Here is a 12,988-nt window from a genome sequence, read left to right on the forward strand (position 1 = left end):
TTTGTGCAACATTTTCTTCCATCTTTATTAACTTTGCTTTCATTTTGTCCAGTTTTATTTCGGTCCATATTTTCAGCTCTCTGGTTGAATTCTGCAGTTTTTGTCTTTCCGAACACTAAAGTGTCTTATAAAATTGTCTCATAAAATTGTGTCTTATAAAATTGCCACATAGTGAAAGTTACTGTTCGACACATTCACTGTGACATTAGATTAGAAAGATATGCAAACAAAAAAGGACAATAGAATAAGATAAACAAAGACTACTCAATCTCAGTATTTTAAATTAAAAGAGCTGATGGCATTGTTTTTAACTTTTGTTAACATTAGCCTTTGGTGAGTAGAACAGATATTTTCTCAGATATCTTCTGAATGCCTTGTCTCGTATCCCATAAACAAGTGGACTAACAAGTCGAGGCAGAACGTGAACAAATATTGAGATTGTGTAGCGAATAGTCAGGACTCCTTTTGGGAACAAGGATGTCAAACCATTCAGCAGCAAATCATACACGTAGGTGAGCATGCACAGCAGCAGCTGGAAGCCGTGCAGCAGTACAGTGTTTCTTGCTTTCCTGGCGTTTGCAGCAGCTGCCTGTGCAGCGAAAAGGATTCTGAAATATGTGTAGACAAGGATGAGCCAAACAATAACCAGAAATACAATGTTGGCTATAGTTCTCTTCTTTTCTAATTCAGGAAGTCTGAAAACAGTTTCTCTGAAGCAGAAAACTCTTGAATGAAAGAAATCTCTGGATTCTGTGGCCAGGCTGGTGAATAAATTTGGCAGAATTGTAAGTGAACTTAGCACCCATATCACTGTGATCACAACGGTTACATTTTTGACTGTACAGATCTGTGAGTGCTGGAGAGGGAAGCATATGGCAACATAACACTCTACTGCCATCACAGCGAGGGTCATTGGAGTGTTAAGGCTGGGAATGACGGCAATCACTAGCAAAATAATACAGAAGGGCACATGAAGAGTGAAAATGGCGTAACTGAGAACTTGAATGAGGGTGAACATGATGAGCAGGAGGATATCATTGATTACCAGATGAATGTACAGGATGTAACGAGGATTTGTGTTGAAAACCTGAAGAGAAGGACAGGATTTAGAACATGAAAGGTGAATTATCCCACTAAACATTGAACGGTGGATAAAAAAACAACTGCTTCAGTGACCAAACTTGGACGTCCAAAAATATCATTTAAAAGACGTCACTCCAACGTCTCTTTGCGCGATGGAATGTTCGCAGTGCAGAATATATCACATTCTGTCATCTAGTATCTAGTTCTAAATGGATGTAATAAATAGATGCAAAATTTATGAGCAGGATACAGACCTCATGTCTTTTGAATGTGTGCAGCAAGGTGCCGTTGACATAGATGATGGCGATACAGAGGACCACAGTTATCACATTCTTGACAATAGCTATGTTTAACGGGTCCCGATACATAACTGTTGTCAAATTCATGGCAGCATTTGAAAGGTTCATGAGTTGGCCAAAAAACCTGTAGACATCATTGATTGTTATGGCAGGTTGTAACACAGAAGGTGTTAACTTTAAAAACACGGCAAAGTTTTGATATCTATGAGCATTCCTTATCTGATCAATAATACTCTTAGAAATCTTAAATATTCTGCAACACTATTACACCAACCATAAAACACCATATCCAAGCATCAAAAGAAATTCATTTTGCTTAAGCAAATAATTTACATTTCAGAAAATGCATTTTCTGCAATGTAATCCACCATAAATTATTTATTCTCATCAATTTTATAAAGTTCAAAAACCTTTCTGCTCCAGTTTACAACAAACTATGCTTTTCTGCACTAAACTCTGCTTTAGTTAAGTGTGAACTGCAATAAGACATTTTCATTAAAGAAAAAACTCCACATGTTTGACCTATAACATTAACTTAGTCACAACGAGCTGGATAATAGTAGCATTCTCATTCAAAGCAGTAACTTAAATGATAGTTGATAATTGCGCCTGGTTGTGTTACAATCAGAGTTATTATATAGCTGATCACAGAAAAAAGATTATACTACACTAAATGATTCAATACAATACAAATCTCAAAGAATATATAAATTGTTTTTATAAACAACCCCGCCCACCAAAGAATAGGTGCTCACCTGGTTATGGTTGACTTCTGTCTAATAAGTTAGTAGCACTTGCCAGTGATTGATAATTTATAATAGTGGTTATATGCAAATGGCGTCAGGTGTGTCTATGTGTGTGAGAGAGGGAGATATCCCCTCCCCCAGGAGTGCTCGTACCCGTTAGTGCATGCACGTGTGTATTAGGCACTTTTGCTAGCTCACGGAGAAGAGACAAGAATCACTGCAAATGTGTCAATATCATGCTTTGTCTTATGTTCAAAAAAAAAAAAAAAAAAATCAAAATTCAAATTTTATTTGTCACATACACAGTCATACACAGTACGATATGCAGTGAAATGCTTACACAACTGCTCGTGACCTAAAGAAAAAAGAAAAGGCTGTGAATAAGAGGAAGGAAATAAATATGAAAATTAAAAAGGGTAAATTTAACTAGGAAGGAATAAAATATAAAAATTAAAGTTAAAAATGAAATAACTGTACAACACAAATTAGAATGAAGGGTAAATTTAACTGGGAAAGAATAAGATAAAATATATAAATTAAAGTTGAAAATAAAATAACTGTACAACAAAATACACAATACACAGTATAGAAATATATAAGAATGTATGAAGAAATATAAATATATATATACACAATAACAGCAGCTGTACAAGTATTAAATGGAAATGAAGAATATAATGTCCAGTGGTCCATCTCCTTAGGTTGACATGACACCAACACATGGTCTAGTGTCTATGTTTAAAGTTTGAAAAGTCAGAGGATATTGTCAGCATTTAGGCTACAACATCCACTAACCCCAGCTCTCCAGCTAACCTGAAACATCTCTCTGTATTATATGTGTATCAGGGCCCTAGGCCATGTGCATGCATTAAAGGACTCCATTCAAAAGGCCTGCTCATTAAGGGCCTTAATACCCATTATTTTTTGTCTTTTACATCAGTATGACAAAACATAGATAGATTTTCTTTAGAACATGCAAATATAATTGAAATAACAAGGGAAAAAAGAAAAAACAAAATTTATAAAAAATGAAGTTTCATGTATATATCTATGTCTATACAATGTATGTGTTCGAAAAGGAGTAGGATTACATTTTTCCTGTTCCTACCCCCTTATTTCAAATTTCATTACTTACAGATCAATATTCAGAATTCGACATTAAATGATCCATACATGTTTAACTATATACAAGTCTACACTCATGTACAACACATGAACACACACACATAAAACATTTTCACTTAAACCAAAACAACAACAAACTACATTGTTACATAACCTAAGCACCCTGTGGTTAACACTAGGGTTGGACGATATGTAAAAATTTTCCAACCGACAATTGTCAGTCCAATAATGAACGTTGGGCGATATATATTCGCACAGACTTTTTGATGGGCGGAGCCATGCAATCATGCATGGACTGATTTGCGTGTTCACAACTCAGAAGTCCAAGCACATCTTTGCAGGAGGTCTCCTCTCTGTTGCGCCTGTGCGTTCGTGTCTATATGTCAGCTTGGGTCTTAGACTCCACCTCTCTGGGAACTGTTAGGACTGAAAGTGTTTGTTTTCTCTTTGATCTTGTTATTAGAATAAGCGGTTATAATAGTTTTTTATACATATTGCAAAGTATGCTCATAAAGAGTTAAGCATTCAGTCGTTCGAGGGTCAGAAGCTTCATTTGGCGGGACTGTCCAGATGATACATGGGGAGAGGAGACTTGGAGTGTAATAAGGTCAACACCAACACGCTTACACACACATATATTACATAGATTTATTTCTAGGGTAGAAGTGAAACACATTTTGCTTTGTCTTTGCTTAGCAACTGGTGATGCAGAAGGTGTTAAAGATAAGCATGCCCTGAATAAGTTGATAGGAAACATGTTGAGAGTGGGACAACCATATAGGGCAAAATGTGGTTGAGCTTGTAACTGTATTTGTGCCTGTAAAAGTAACAGTTTTGTACAAGCCGTGCTCAAGATGTTCCAGAGATAAAGGGGAAGAGAGCAATGACAGGAAACTCTTGGAGCGGAGAGGGTGAAAATGTTTCTTTAAGTGTGTTAAAGGTTGTCAAAAGTGTCGCTTACACAAATAAATAAAATTGAAGATTAAATACATATAAAGGATAGAGCCCAGAACATGATAGGTTGAACCAACTTTGAATAATTAAGAGAACAATTGATGAACATAGTAGGTTATGGAGGCGTAGCAGAGAGAGAGAGTCCTTTACAGAAGAAGGAGCAGATTCCAGAACCACAGCAAAACTACGAAGGGGTTGGCGAGAATCCAGGAACCAACCAAAGAAAGGGGGACCCAAAAGAAGCACAGAGCACAGAGAATCGCACAGTTCCAGAAAATTTGTTGTTTAGGAGATTAAAAGCTTGTTAGACAGAGGTTAAATGTGAGCATAAATTAATGAAGAGTAATGAGAGGGACTTTAGTAATAGTTGGTAGGATTTTTATGTTATGTAAATTGCCCAAAAAATTGTGTTAAGGCCGGAAAAGCGCTACCCATTAAAGGGGGCGAGGAAACGAGCAGTAAATTTTTGAAAGAGGAAACGGGTTAACTCTATAGAGGCTGTTTTCAAAGAGAGACAAGAGTAATATAGGACCTTTTTATAGGAGAAAGTTAATTATATCTGATTGGATTTTACCGTGAGCATTGAGGGAAGTCAGAAGTGGGGTTAAATTGTGACTCTGGGGTCAAAAGGGGTGGTAGGAACAGAAGGAACGACAGCTCACAGCCCAGTGTAAACGCGAGGTGCTGTATGAGGGCTTGATTTATTTGTTTGATTTATTTGTTGTGGATACAAGTAATTACGCTAGAATAATAAGGGAACATTGAAAACATACAACCCGTTGAGGGGACAGATGACCTAAATGCTTGGGCAATGGAAAGGTTTTATTTTTCGGCATGATTTGTTTTGTTATACTTTAGCTATTATTCTCACATGCAAGTAAACTTAACGGGATAGATCAGGAATTATGTCGTCTTTTAAAAAAAGATGAAAAGGGAGACTGTTAGGATTTAAATATATATTCTTAATGCTTATTTTCTGGTTATATTGTTTTATGTATTTTAATAAGAGAGGCCTTTAGAAACCAACCCCAGACGAGACAAAACTAGGTCAGAGGGAGACAGGTCGCCCTGGCAACAGACTTTAGAAAGGGGAAGTTTAGTGCAGAGCTGCACAGGAAGTAAGACACAAAGAAAGAGGAACTAGGGACATATAAGGAGTTGTTTTGATCGCGTAGCCGAACTATACAAACGTCACTGCTGTGTAGTTTTCTGTCTTCATTCATGTTGGAAGTCATAGCAGAGCTGTACGTTTTATTTTTGCCCAGAAATCTCTCAGTCAGAACATGCTATATCATGTTTAGGTAACTAGCGAAACTAGCGAGCTATCTTTCTGCTAACTTTCTGCTAACTTCTAACTCCGTTAAATTTAATAAATTCTGTTTTCATGGATGCCTGGATGTTAAACTTAATTGTTAAACCTGGTAAAGCAGCAACACTGATCATTTTATTAAAGATGAAAGAATTTACAGGTCGTTTAGGACCTGACACGAACTGAGTTTTAGACCCAGATTAGTATGAGCCGCGAGGCTTCTGACTACGGTAGCCATAACGCTCAGACAATCCATCAAGCGGTACGGCTTCGTAGCTTAGCAAAGTCCTACTAAAACATTTTTTGACAGATTTTTGAGCGCCATGTACCACATAAAATCGGTTCGAGGTCAGTAAGCACAGCCAGGATTCATAGATAAGGCGCACTGCCAATTTTTGAGAAAATTAAAGGATTTTAAGTGCGCCTTATAGTGCTGAAAATACGGTAATTACTTTTGCAAAGTAACTTGCCGAACACTGCTCTTTTGCCCTCTTGGTTAGTTGACACAACAACCTATACATGAACAAAGCTGCAAAGCTACTTTGAGTAACTGTTTGCCAGTCCTTTCAAGAGTATTGTTAAGGTTTATTCAAGTTATAGTATGTTTTATAAATACAGAAAAGGTTTACAGCTCACAGTTCAGTGAAAAATGTCATCAGGTTTTCTTCCACACTTGGGTGACTTGTAGTAAACAAAAGGTTGGTTTGTTCTGACAGCTTGATTCACAAAATGGGAGGTGAAAATAATCTTTATCTTACTGATGTAGAAGACAAATACAAATAATGGGTATTAAGGCCCTTTTGAAAGGAGTCCTTTAATGCTCCCCTGAACCACCAAACCGTCGAGGCCCCTCCTTAACACACACAAACACACACGCTGTTGTCAGCGTTTGACATGATATGTTGGCGCATGTGTTGTGTCTGTGTATATGAGTTTTAAAGCATGAGTGTGTGTGTGTAAACTACAGTGCTATTTAATTTAGAGACAGATAACATGAGCATGTGACTGCTGATTAGGGATGGGTACCGGTATCCGGTGCCATGATGGCACCGGTTCTGACATAAACGGTAGTAACCAGACCGAAAAGCAGCGCACATTTCGGTGCTTTTTTTTCCTGAGCTGTGATACACTTTAGATTCTAGCCAATCATTTTACGTTTCCGAGGATAGTAGGCGGGCCCAGGCATGTACGTTCTTTTAGAGCAGAGCTACAGATTAAAAATGCCCAAGACAAAGCGGTCAAAAGTCTGGCTGTACTTCACAGCAAAAGATGCAAACTCATCAGCCTGCAACAAGTGCTTTAAGCTGATACTGTGATACTGTCAAAGGAGGTAACACCTCAAATCCGATGAAACACCTGGTGACGCATAGCGTTTTTTTTTAAAGCCGAGAAATGCGCCGTATTTGATAGCTTGCTGCGAGACCTCACACCGTGCACAACTACTGCGGGTGTGGTGCCTGTTATCGGACCTGGAGTTAGCAACATCCCCCAAAAACCCGAAGAGGAGAGTCCTGGCCCCTAGCCCTGCCAGTGTAGCAGAAATGATGAGGATGATGATGGCAGCAGCAGCCGTTCTTCTCTGCGTGAGTAGCTTAATGTTGTTCGTGTGTAATTTACGTTGAGTAGGCTAACCACGTTATTACATTAATGCATGTAAGGTGAACTAGCAAACACCGTCGTAGTTACATGCGGCTGTCTTCTTGTTTGATGGCAGATACTCCCTTCACCCTGGCCAAAAAGGCTAAAATGACCAAAGAAAAAGTGGAAAACAGCTAAACATGAAAGGTTTTTGGACAAAGTTTGTGTTTTTTCCATTGTTTAGCCCTTTAGAGCCGGTCGGAGCGGGCACGCTTTGTTTTGCTTAACTATTTTTAAATCCCGGTAGCACTGCAACCACATAAGCTAGCGCAATAATTTTTTTGCATATGAAACCGGAGGAGTTGTACTTACATCTTATGCCATCAGCTTGTCCTAGGTCACAGTTTCCTTCCACATATAGCTTTGCAAAAACTGCATAAAAAGCACTTGCAGCAACAAAAACATAATATTCCAGAAACACGCTTTGCCGATCCGATCAGCTGTTCATAACACTTCCTACGTTGGAATAGACGTCAGCGCGAACTTTTGCATGTCCGCCATTACCTGCCTGAAACCGGAAGTGACGTCATTTTCGCGGAAATGTAGTTTTTTTTTACCATCAGGGCCTCAGGGCCTACACTTGTGTTTTTAAAAGTTATCTTTGACTTTATGACTTTCTGTGTCGTTTCTGGGACGCTGAGGACTCATATTGCACTGCTGGAAATATTTTATTTTGATGCATATGCTGCTTTTTTTGCAAATTTGCACTATAATATATTTTTTCGTTTTTCCTGCAGTATATGAAAATTGGTGTATCTCAAAAATAAAACTATGAAGACACTTAAAATAAATTTCCTGTGGTAGGAAACTATTTTGTTCAACGTTTTTATATTTACAGTTTTGAGGGATAAGCCTCCTAAATTTCTCTAACTAGAAATATATGTTAAAAAAGCAAAAACGATTTTCAATTTTTTTGTAGTTTATTGCACTTTTTTGCAATTTATGTAACTACTATGCACTTAATGAATACATATTATTAAAATCTGGGCTATAATTGTTGTATTGATGTATAGCAACTTGAAATGCTCCCAAAAATGGCACTATAGCATGTAAAAATATAATATAAGCTCTGGCGGACTTGGTTCTATGGTAGGTCTTAAAGGGTTAAGCACTGCTTCCAGCCAAGAGTGATGCCATATATGCCCCATAGCTGCAGAAAAGGCTAACATTGTTATCTTTTTACAAAAAAAACAGCTGAACATGAGAGGTTTTTGGACCAATTTTGTGTTCTCCATTATTTAAGCACCGGTTTGAGCACCGTTTAAGCACCGGCACCGTTTCAAAAGTACCGGTTTGGTACTGGTATCGGATAAAACCTAAACGATACCCATCCCTACTGCTGATCATCCAAACCTCCCCCCTCCAAACTCTGTGTCTTTAGCTCTCTTCCACTAGTACGTATTTGGCTTCACTCAAAGTGACTCAACTCATCTATTACAATCGTGTACCACTTAATATGTGTGGTGTTGTTATAGCAATGTGGCTGAAAGTCTGTGACATCATTTGTACGCAATACAAATGCCACAACAAAGGAGGATGTCGAGGTGATGGTATACCTGCTGCTCGGTGTATGGCATGTTTTCTGTGCAGACATTTCCCTTAATGGCTGCACCAATGGTTTTAAAAATAGCGGTTTGGATTTTTTTGAAGGAGACACCGTCATGACTCATTGAGTGCCACCACTAGCCGATTGGTGGCATACAGTCGGTTGACATCACATTTTGCTTGGAACCCTAACGGAGTAATTACCTGGTACCAGGAACTATCACCTAATGGAAAGCACTAAAAACGTAGTCAAGCCGAGCTAAAATAAGCAGGTACAAGTGGAAAAGGCCTATATAGTGCAGATCAAATTGAGAGGCAGACAATAGCCCCAACCACAAATCTCTGGCTAACACACCTGCTCCTGCAGGCCCTATTTCTATAGTGATGTACTGAGAACCATAATCACTATAGGGTAATTAAAAAGGAGGGGCAGGTCACCGCACAGCAGCTGTTTGAGTGATGTGGGGGGAGGGTCAGGATGCAAAGGCTAGGAGCCAGCTGCAATTCATGGTTTGTTTTTATACCACTGAGTATTTAATCATTCTTTGTTAATTTTTGTCTCTAAACGAAACACCCAGCGTACATCATTAGACATACACACACAATTATGGGCACGCTGAGGTTTGTCACATGGAATGTAAATGGAGCTGGCACCAGAGGAAAGAGGTTAAAGATATTTAACCAGCTTAAAAAACTACAGGCAGATGTTGTTTTATTACAAGAAACTCACAGACCTGTCACAGGTTTAAACGAACTTAAAACACCTGAGTTTCCTAATGTGTTTGCAGCCTGTTATAATTCTAGACAAAGGGGAGTAGCAATTTTAATACATAAAACTGTTAATTTTACAGTACTCGATACAGTTATAGATCCAGAGTGTAGATTTCTAATTATTAAACTATCAATATTGAACAAAAAACTATGTATTGTAAGTATATATGGTCCAAATGTTGATGAATGGCCTGGTAATGGCCTGCATTTGTATAGCGCTTTTCTAGTCCCTAAGGACCCCAAAGCGCTTCACACTACATTCAGTCATTCACACACACATTCACACACTGGCGATGGCAAGCTACATTGTAGCCACAGCTGCCCTGGGGCGCACTGATGAACCCTCATTCTTCCACGGATTTTTTAGTGCACTCTCTGAACACCTCGATTGCACACTCATTCTTGGAGGCGACCTCAACCTTGGACTAAATGAAGAAATGGATAGGCTCAACACAACAGGAACTCAGCGCAATTGGCAATCCACAAATATAATCAAACAGTATATGAGCGACTATGGCCTTTGCGATGCATGGCGCTCCCTTCACCCCAACAGTAAGGAATATTCTTTCTTCTCACATGTTCATCACTCCTACTCTCGTCTGGATTATTTTTTGGTCAGCAGCTCACTGCTGAGCGACATTTCAGACACTGAGATTCACCCTATAGCTGTCAGCGATCATGCTCCTGTATCTTTAACACTAATGCACAAGAATAACACTACGCCAAGTAAAAACTGGAGATTTAATACATCACTGCTTAAAGATGAAGAATTTATTAAACATTTTAAAAAGAGTGGACTTCATATTTAGACTTTAATGACACTCCCGGAATATCTGCTTCTGTTCTATGGGAAGCAGGGAAAGCTGTGATGAGAGGTAAAATAATTTCTTTCTCATCACACAAAAAGAAAGAAGAAAACAAGAATATTCAGGAATTAGAAAAAACCATCAAATCACTAGAAGAAGCCTACGCGTCCCACCAAGATCAGGAAACATTGAACAAAATACGCAAAACAAAACTAGAATTAAATGAAATTATTAATAAAAAAACACAATTCCTTGTACAAAGACTTTGCTTGCAGAATTTTGAACACAGTAACAAATCAGGTCGATTTCTAGCAAACCAGTTAAAAATAAATAAATAAAAAACAACTATATGTGCTGCTAAAGATTTATCGGGGAACACAATATATGACCCTGGAAGAATAAACAACATTTTTAGGGATTTCTATTAAACTTTATATTCACCACAAATAAACCCATCTAAAAATGAAATTGATTTGTTTCTTGACAACGTAACTCTTCCAAAATTACTAGACAGTCAAGCAATGGCACTGGATTCGCCACTGACGCCACGTGAACTCCAGGAAGCCCTGATAAGTATGCCCAATAATAAGGCTCCATGTCCAGACGGCTTTCCTGCAGAATTCTACAAAGAATTCTGGACAATTTTGGCACCAGTATTCCACGGAATGTTGCAGGAAATCGAGGAAAATGGCAGACTACCACCAAATATGAATTCTGCCAACATTAGTCTCCTGCTAAAACCAGGCAAAGACCCTTTATTTCCCTCAAGCTATCGTCCAATTTCTCTTTTAAATGTAGACCTTAAAATAATCTGCAAAGCTCTCTCAAAGAGATTAGAGAAAATAACCCCCCTCTTAATTCATCCTGACCAAACTGGTTTCATAAAAGGTAGGCACTCATCAACAAATACACGTAGATTACTTAATCTAATAGACTACTCATACAATAAAAAACATTGAAACCATAATATTATCTCTAGATGCAGAAAAAGCATTTGACAGAGTTAACTGGAAATTTTTATTTGCAACTTTACACAAATTTGGTTTTGGAAACTCTTTCATAAACTGGATAAGAATATTATACAATTCCCCAACAGCTTGTGTCAGAACAAATGACCAGACATCCTCCAGCTTCTGTCTCCTGAGGGGCACCAGACAGGGATGCCCACTCACCCCTTCACTGTTTGCTATTTTTATCGAACCTCTAGCAGCAGCATTTAGACAGGCTACAACAATTAAGGGCATAAAATGTAAGAACGTAGAACATAAAATCTGTCTCTATGCGGATGATGTGTTGCTTTTTCTGCAAAACTCACAAACCAACCTTTCTGAGGTAATCACTCTAATAAACTGGTTTTCAAGAGTTTCAGATTATTCAATTAACTGGTCAAAATCTACAGTTCTTCCAATTAATTGCTCCTTCCATAATTCCTCTTCTGCCCCACTACAATCTGGAAATATTAAATATTTAGGTATTAATGTTTCTCCTAAGCTTTCAGACTTAACTAAATTAAACCACATCCCACTTCTAAAGAAAGTAGAAGGCGATCTGACTAGATGGAAATCTTTACCCATATCACTCGATGATCTTGCCAAAAATAAATTACTTATTTTTAATGATCCCTAACAAACCATCACAAGATTGGTTCAGATCTCTGGATTCATATATTTCTAAATTCCTTTGGAAAGATAAACCCAGCGTATCAGCTTAAAAACGCTACAAAGAACCAAGGATAGAGGAGGATTACAGGGAGTGCAGAATTATTAGGCAAGTTGTATTTTTGAGGAATAATGTTATTATTGAACAACAACCATGTTCTCAATGAACCCAAAAAACTCATTAATATCAAAGCTGAATGTTTTTGGAAGTAGTTTTTAGTTTGTTTTTAGTTTTAGCTATTTTAGGGGGATATCTGTGTGTGCAGGTGACTATTACTGTGCATAATTATTAGGCAACTTAACAAAAAACAAATATATACCCATTTCAATTATTTATTTTTACCAGTGAAACCAATATAACATCTCCACATTCACAAATATACATTTCTGACATTCAAAAACAAAACAAAAACAAATCAGCGACCAATATAGCCACCTTTCTTTGCAAGGACACTCAAAAGCCTGCCATCCATGGATTCTGTCAGTGTTTTGATCTGTTCACCATCAACATTGCGTGCAGCAGCAACCACAGCCTCCCAGACACTGTTCAGAGAGGTGTACTGTTTTCCCTCCTTGTAAATCTCACATTTGATGATGGACCACAGGTTCTCAATGGGGTTCAGATCAGGTGAACAAGGAGGCCATGTCATTAGTTTTTCTTCTTTTATACCCTTTCTTGCCAGCCACGCTGTGGAGTACTTGGACGCGTGTGATGGAGCACTGTCCTGCATGAAAATCATGTTTTTCTTGAAGGATGCAGACTTCTTCCTGTACCACTGCTTGAAGAAGGTGTCTTCCAGAAACTGGCAGTAGGACTGGGAGTTGAGCTTGACTCCATCCTCAACCCGAAAAGGCCCCACAAGCTCATCTTTGATGATACCAGCCCAAACCAGTACTCCACCTCCACCTTGCTGGCGTCTGAGTCGGACTGGAGCTCTCTGCCCTTTACCAATCCAGCCACGGGCCCATCCATCTGGCCCATCAAGACTCACTCTCATTTCATCAGTCCATAAAACCTTAGAAAAATCAGTCTTGAGATATTTCTTGGCCCAGT

The 12,988-nt window shown here is 38.4% G+C and overlaps 1 protein-coding gene across 1 annotated transcript; it reads right to left on the minus strand.

Moving 5' to 3' along the window:
• Positions 1 to 307: 307 nt before the first annotated feature.
• Positions 308 to 1,490, minus strand: LOC146387765 (odorant receptor 131-2-like). The gene is made up of 2 exons (XM_084929734.1): positions 1,338 to 1,490; positions 308 to 1,087 (listed from the first exon to the last, which is right to left on the minus strand). Exons 1-2 carry the CDS (start codon positions 1,488 to 1,490, stop codon positions 308 to 310), a joined length of 933 nt encoding a protein of 310 aa, XP_084785860.1.
• Positions 1,491 to 12,988: the final 11,498 nt, after the last annotated feature.

This window comes from Perissodus microlepis, chromosome 5, assembly GCF_051167445.1.
Source record: "Perissodus microlepis isolate ML-2025 ecotype Zambia chromosome 5, ASM5116744v1, whole genome shotgun sequence".
NCBI lineage: Eukaryota > Metazoa > Chordata > Actinopteri > Cichliformes > Cichlidae > Perissodus > Perissodus microlepis.

What these genes read in the sequence shown, in the direction of transcription:
- LOC146387765 (XM_084929734.1), bottom strand. Translation starts at nt 1,490, where the DNA reads ATGAACCTTTCAAATGCTGCCATGAATTTGACAACAGTTATGTATCGG. An exon ending in ACACATTCAAAAGACATGAG is followed by an intron (nt 1,088 to 1,337) that starts GTCTGTATCCTG and finishes CCTTCTCTTCAG; the next exon opens with GTTTTCAACACAAATCCTCG.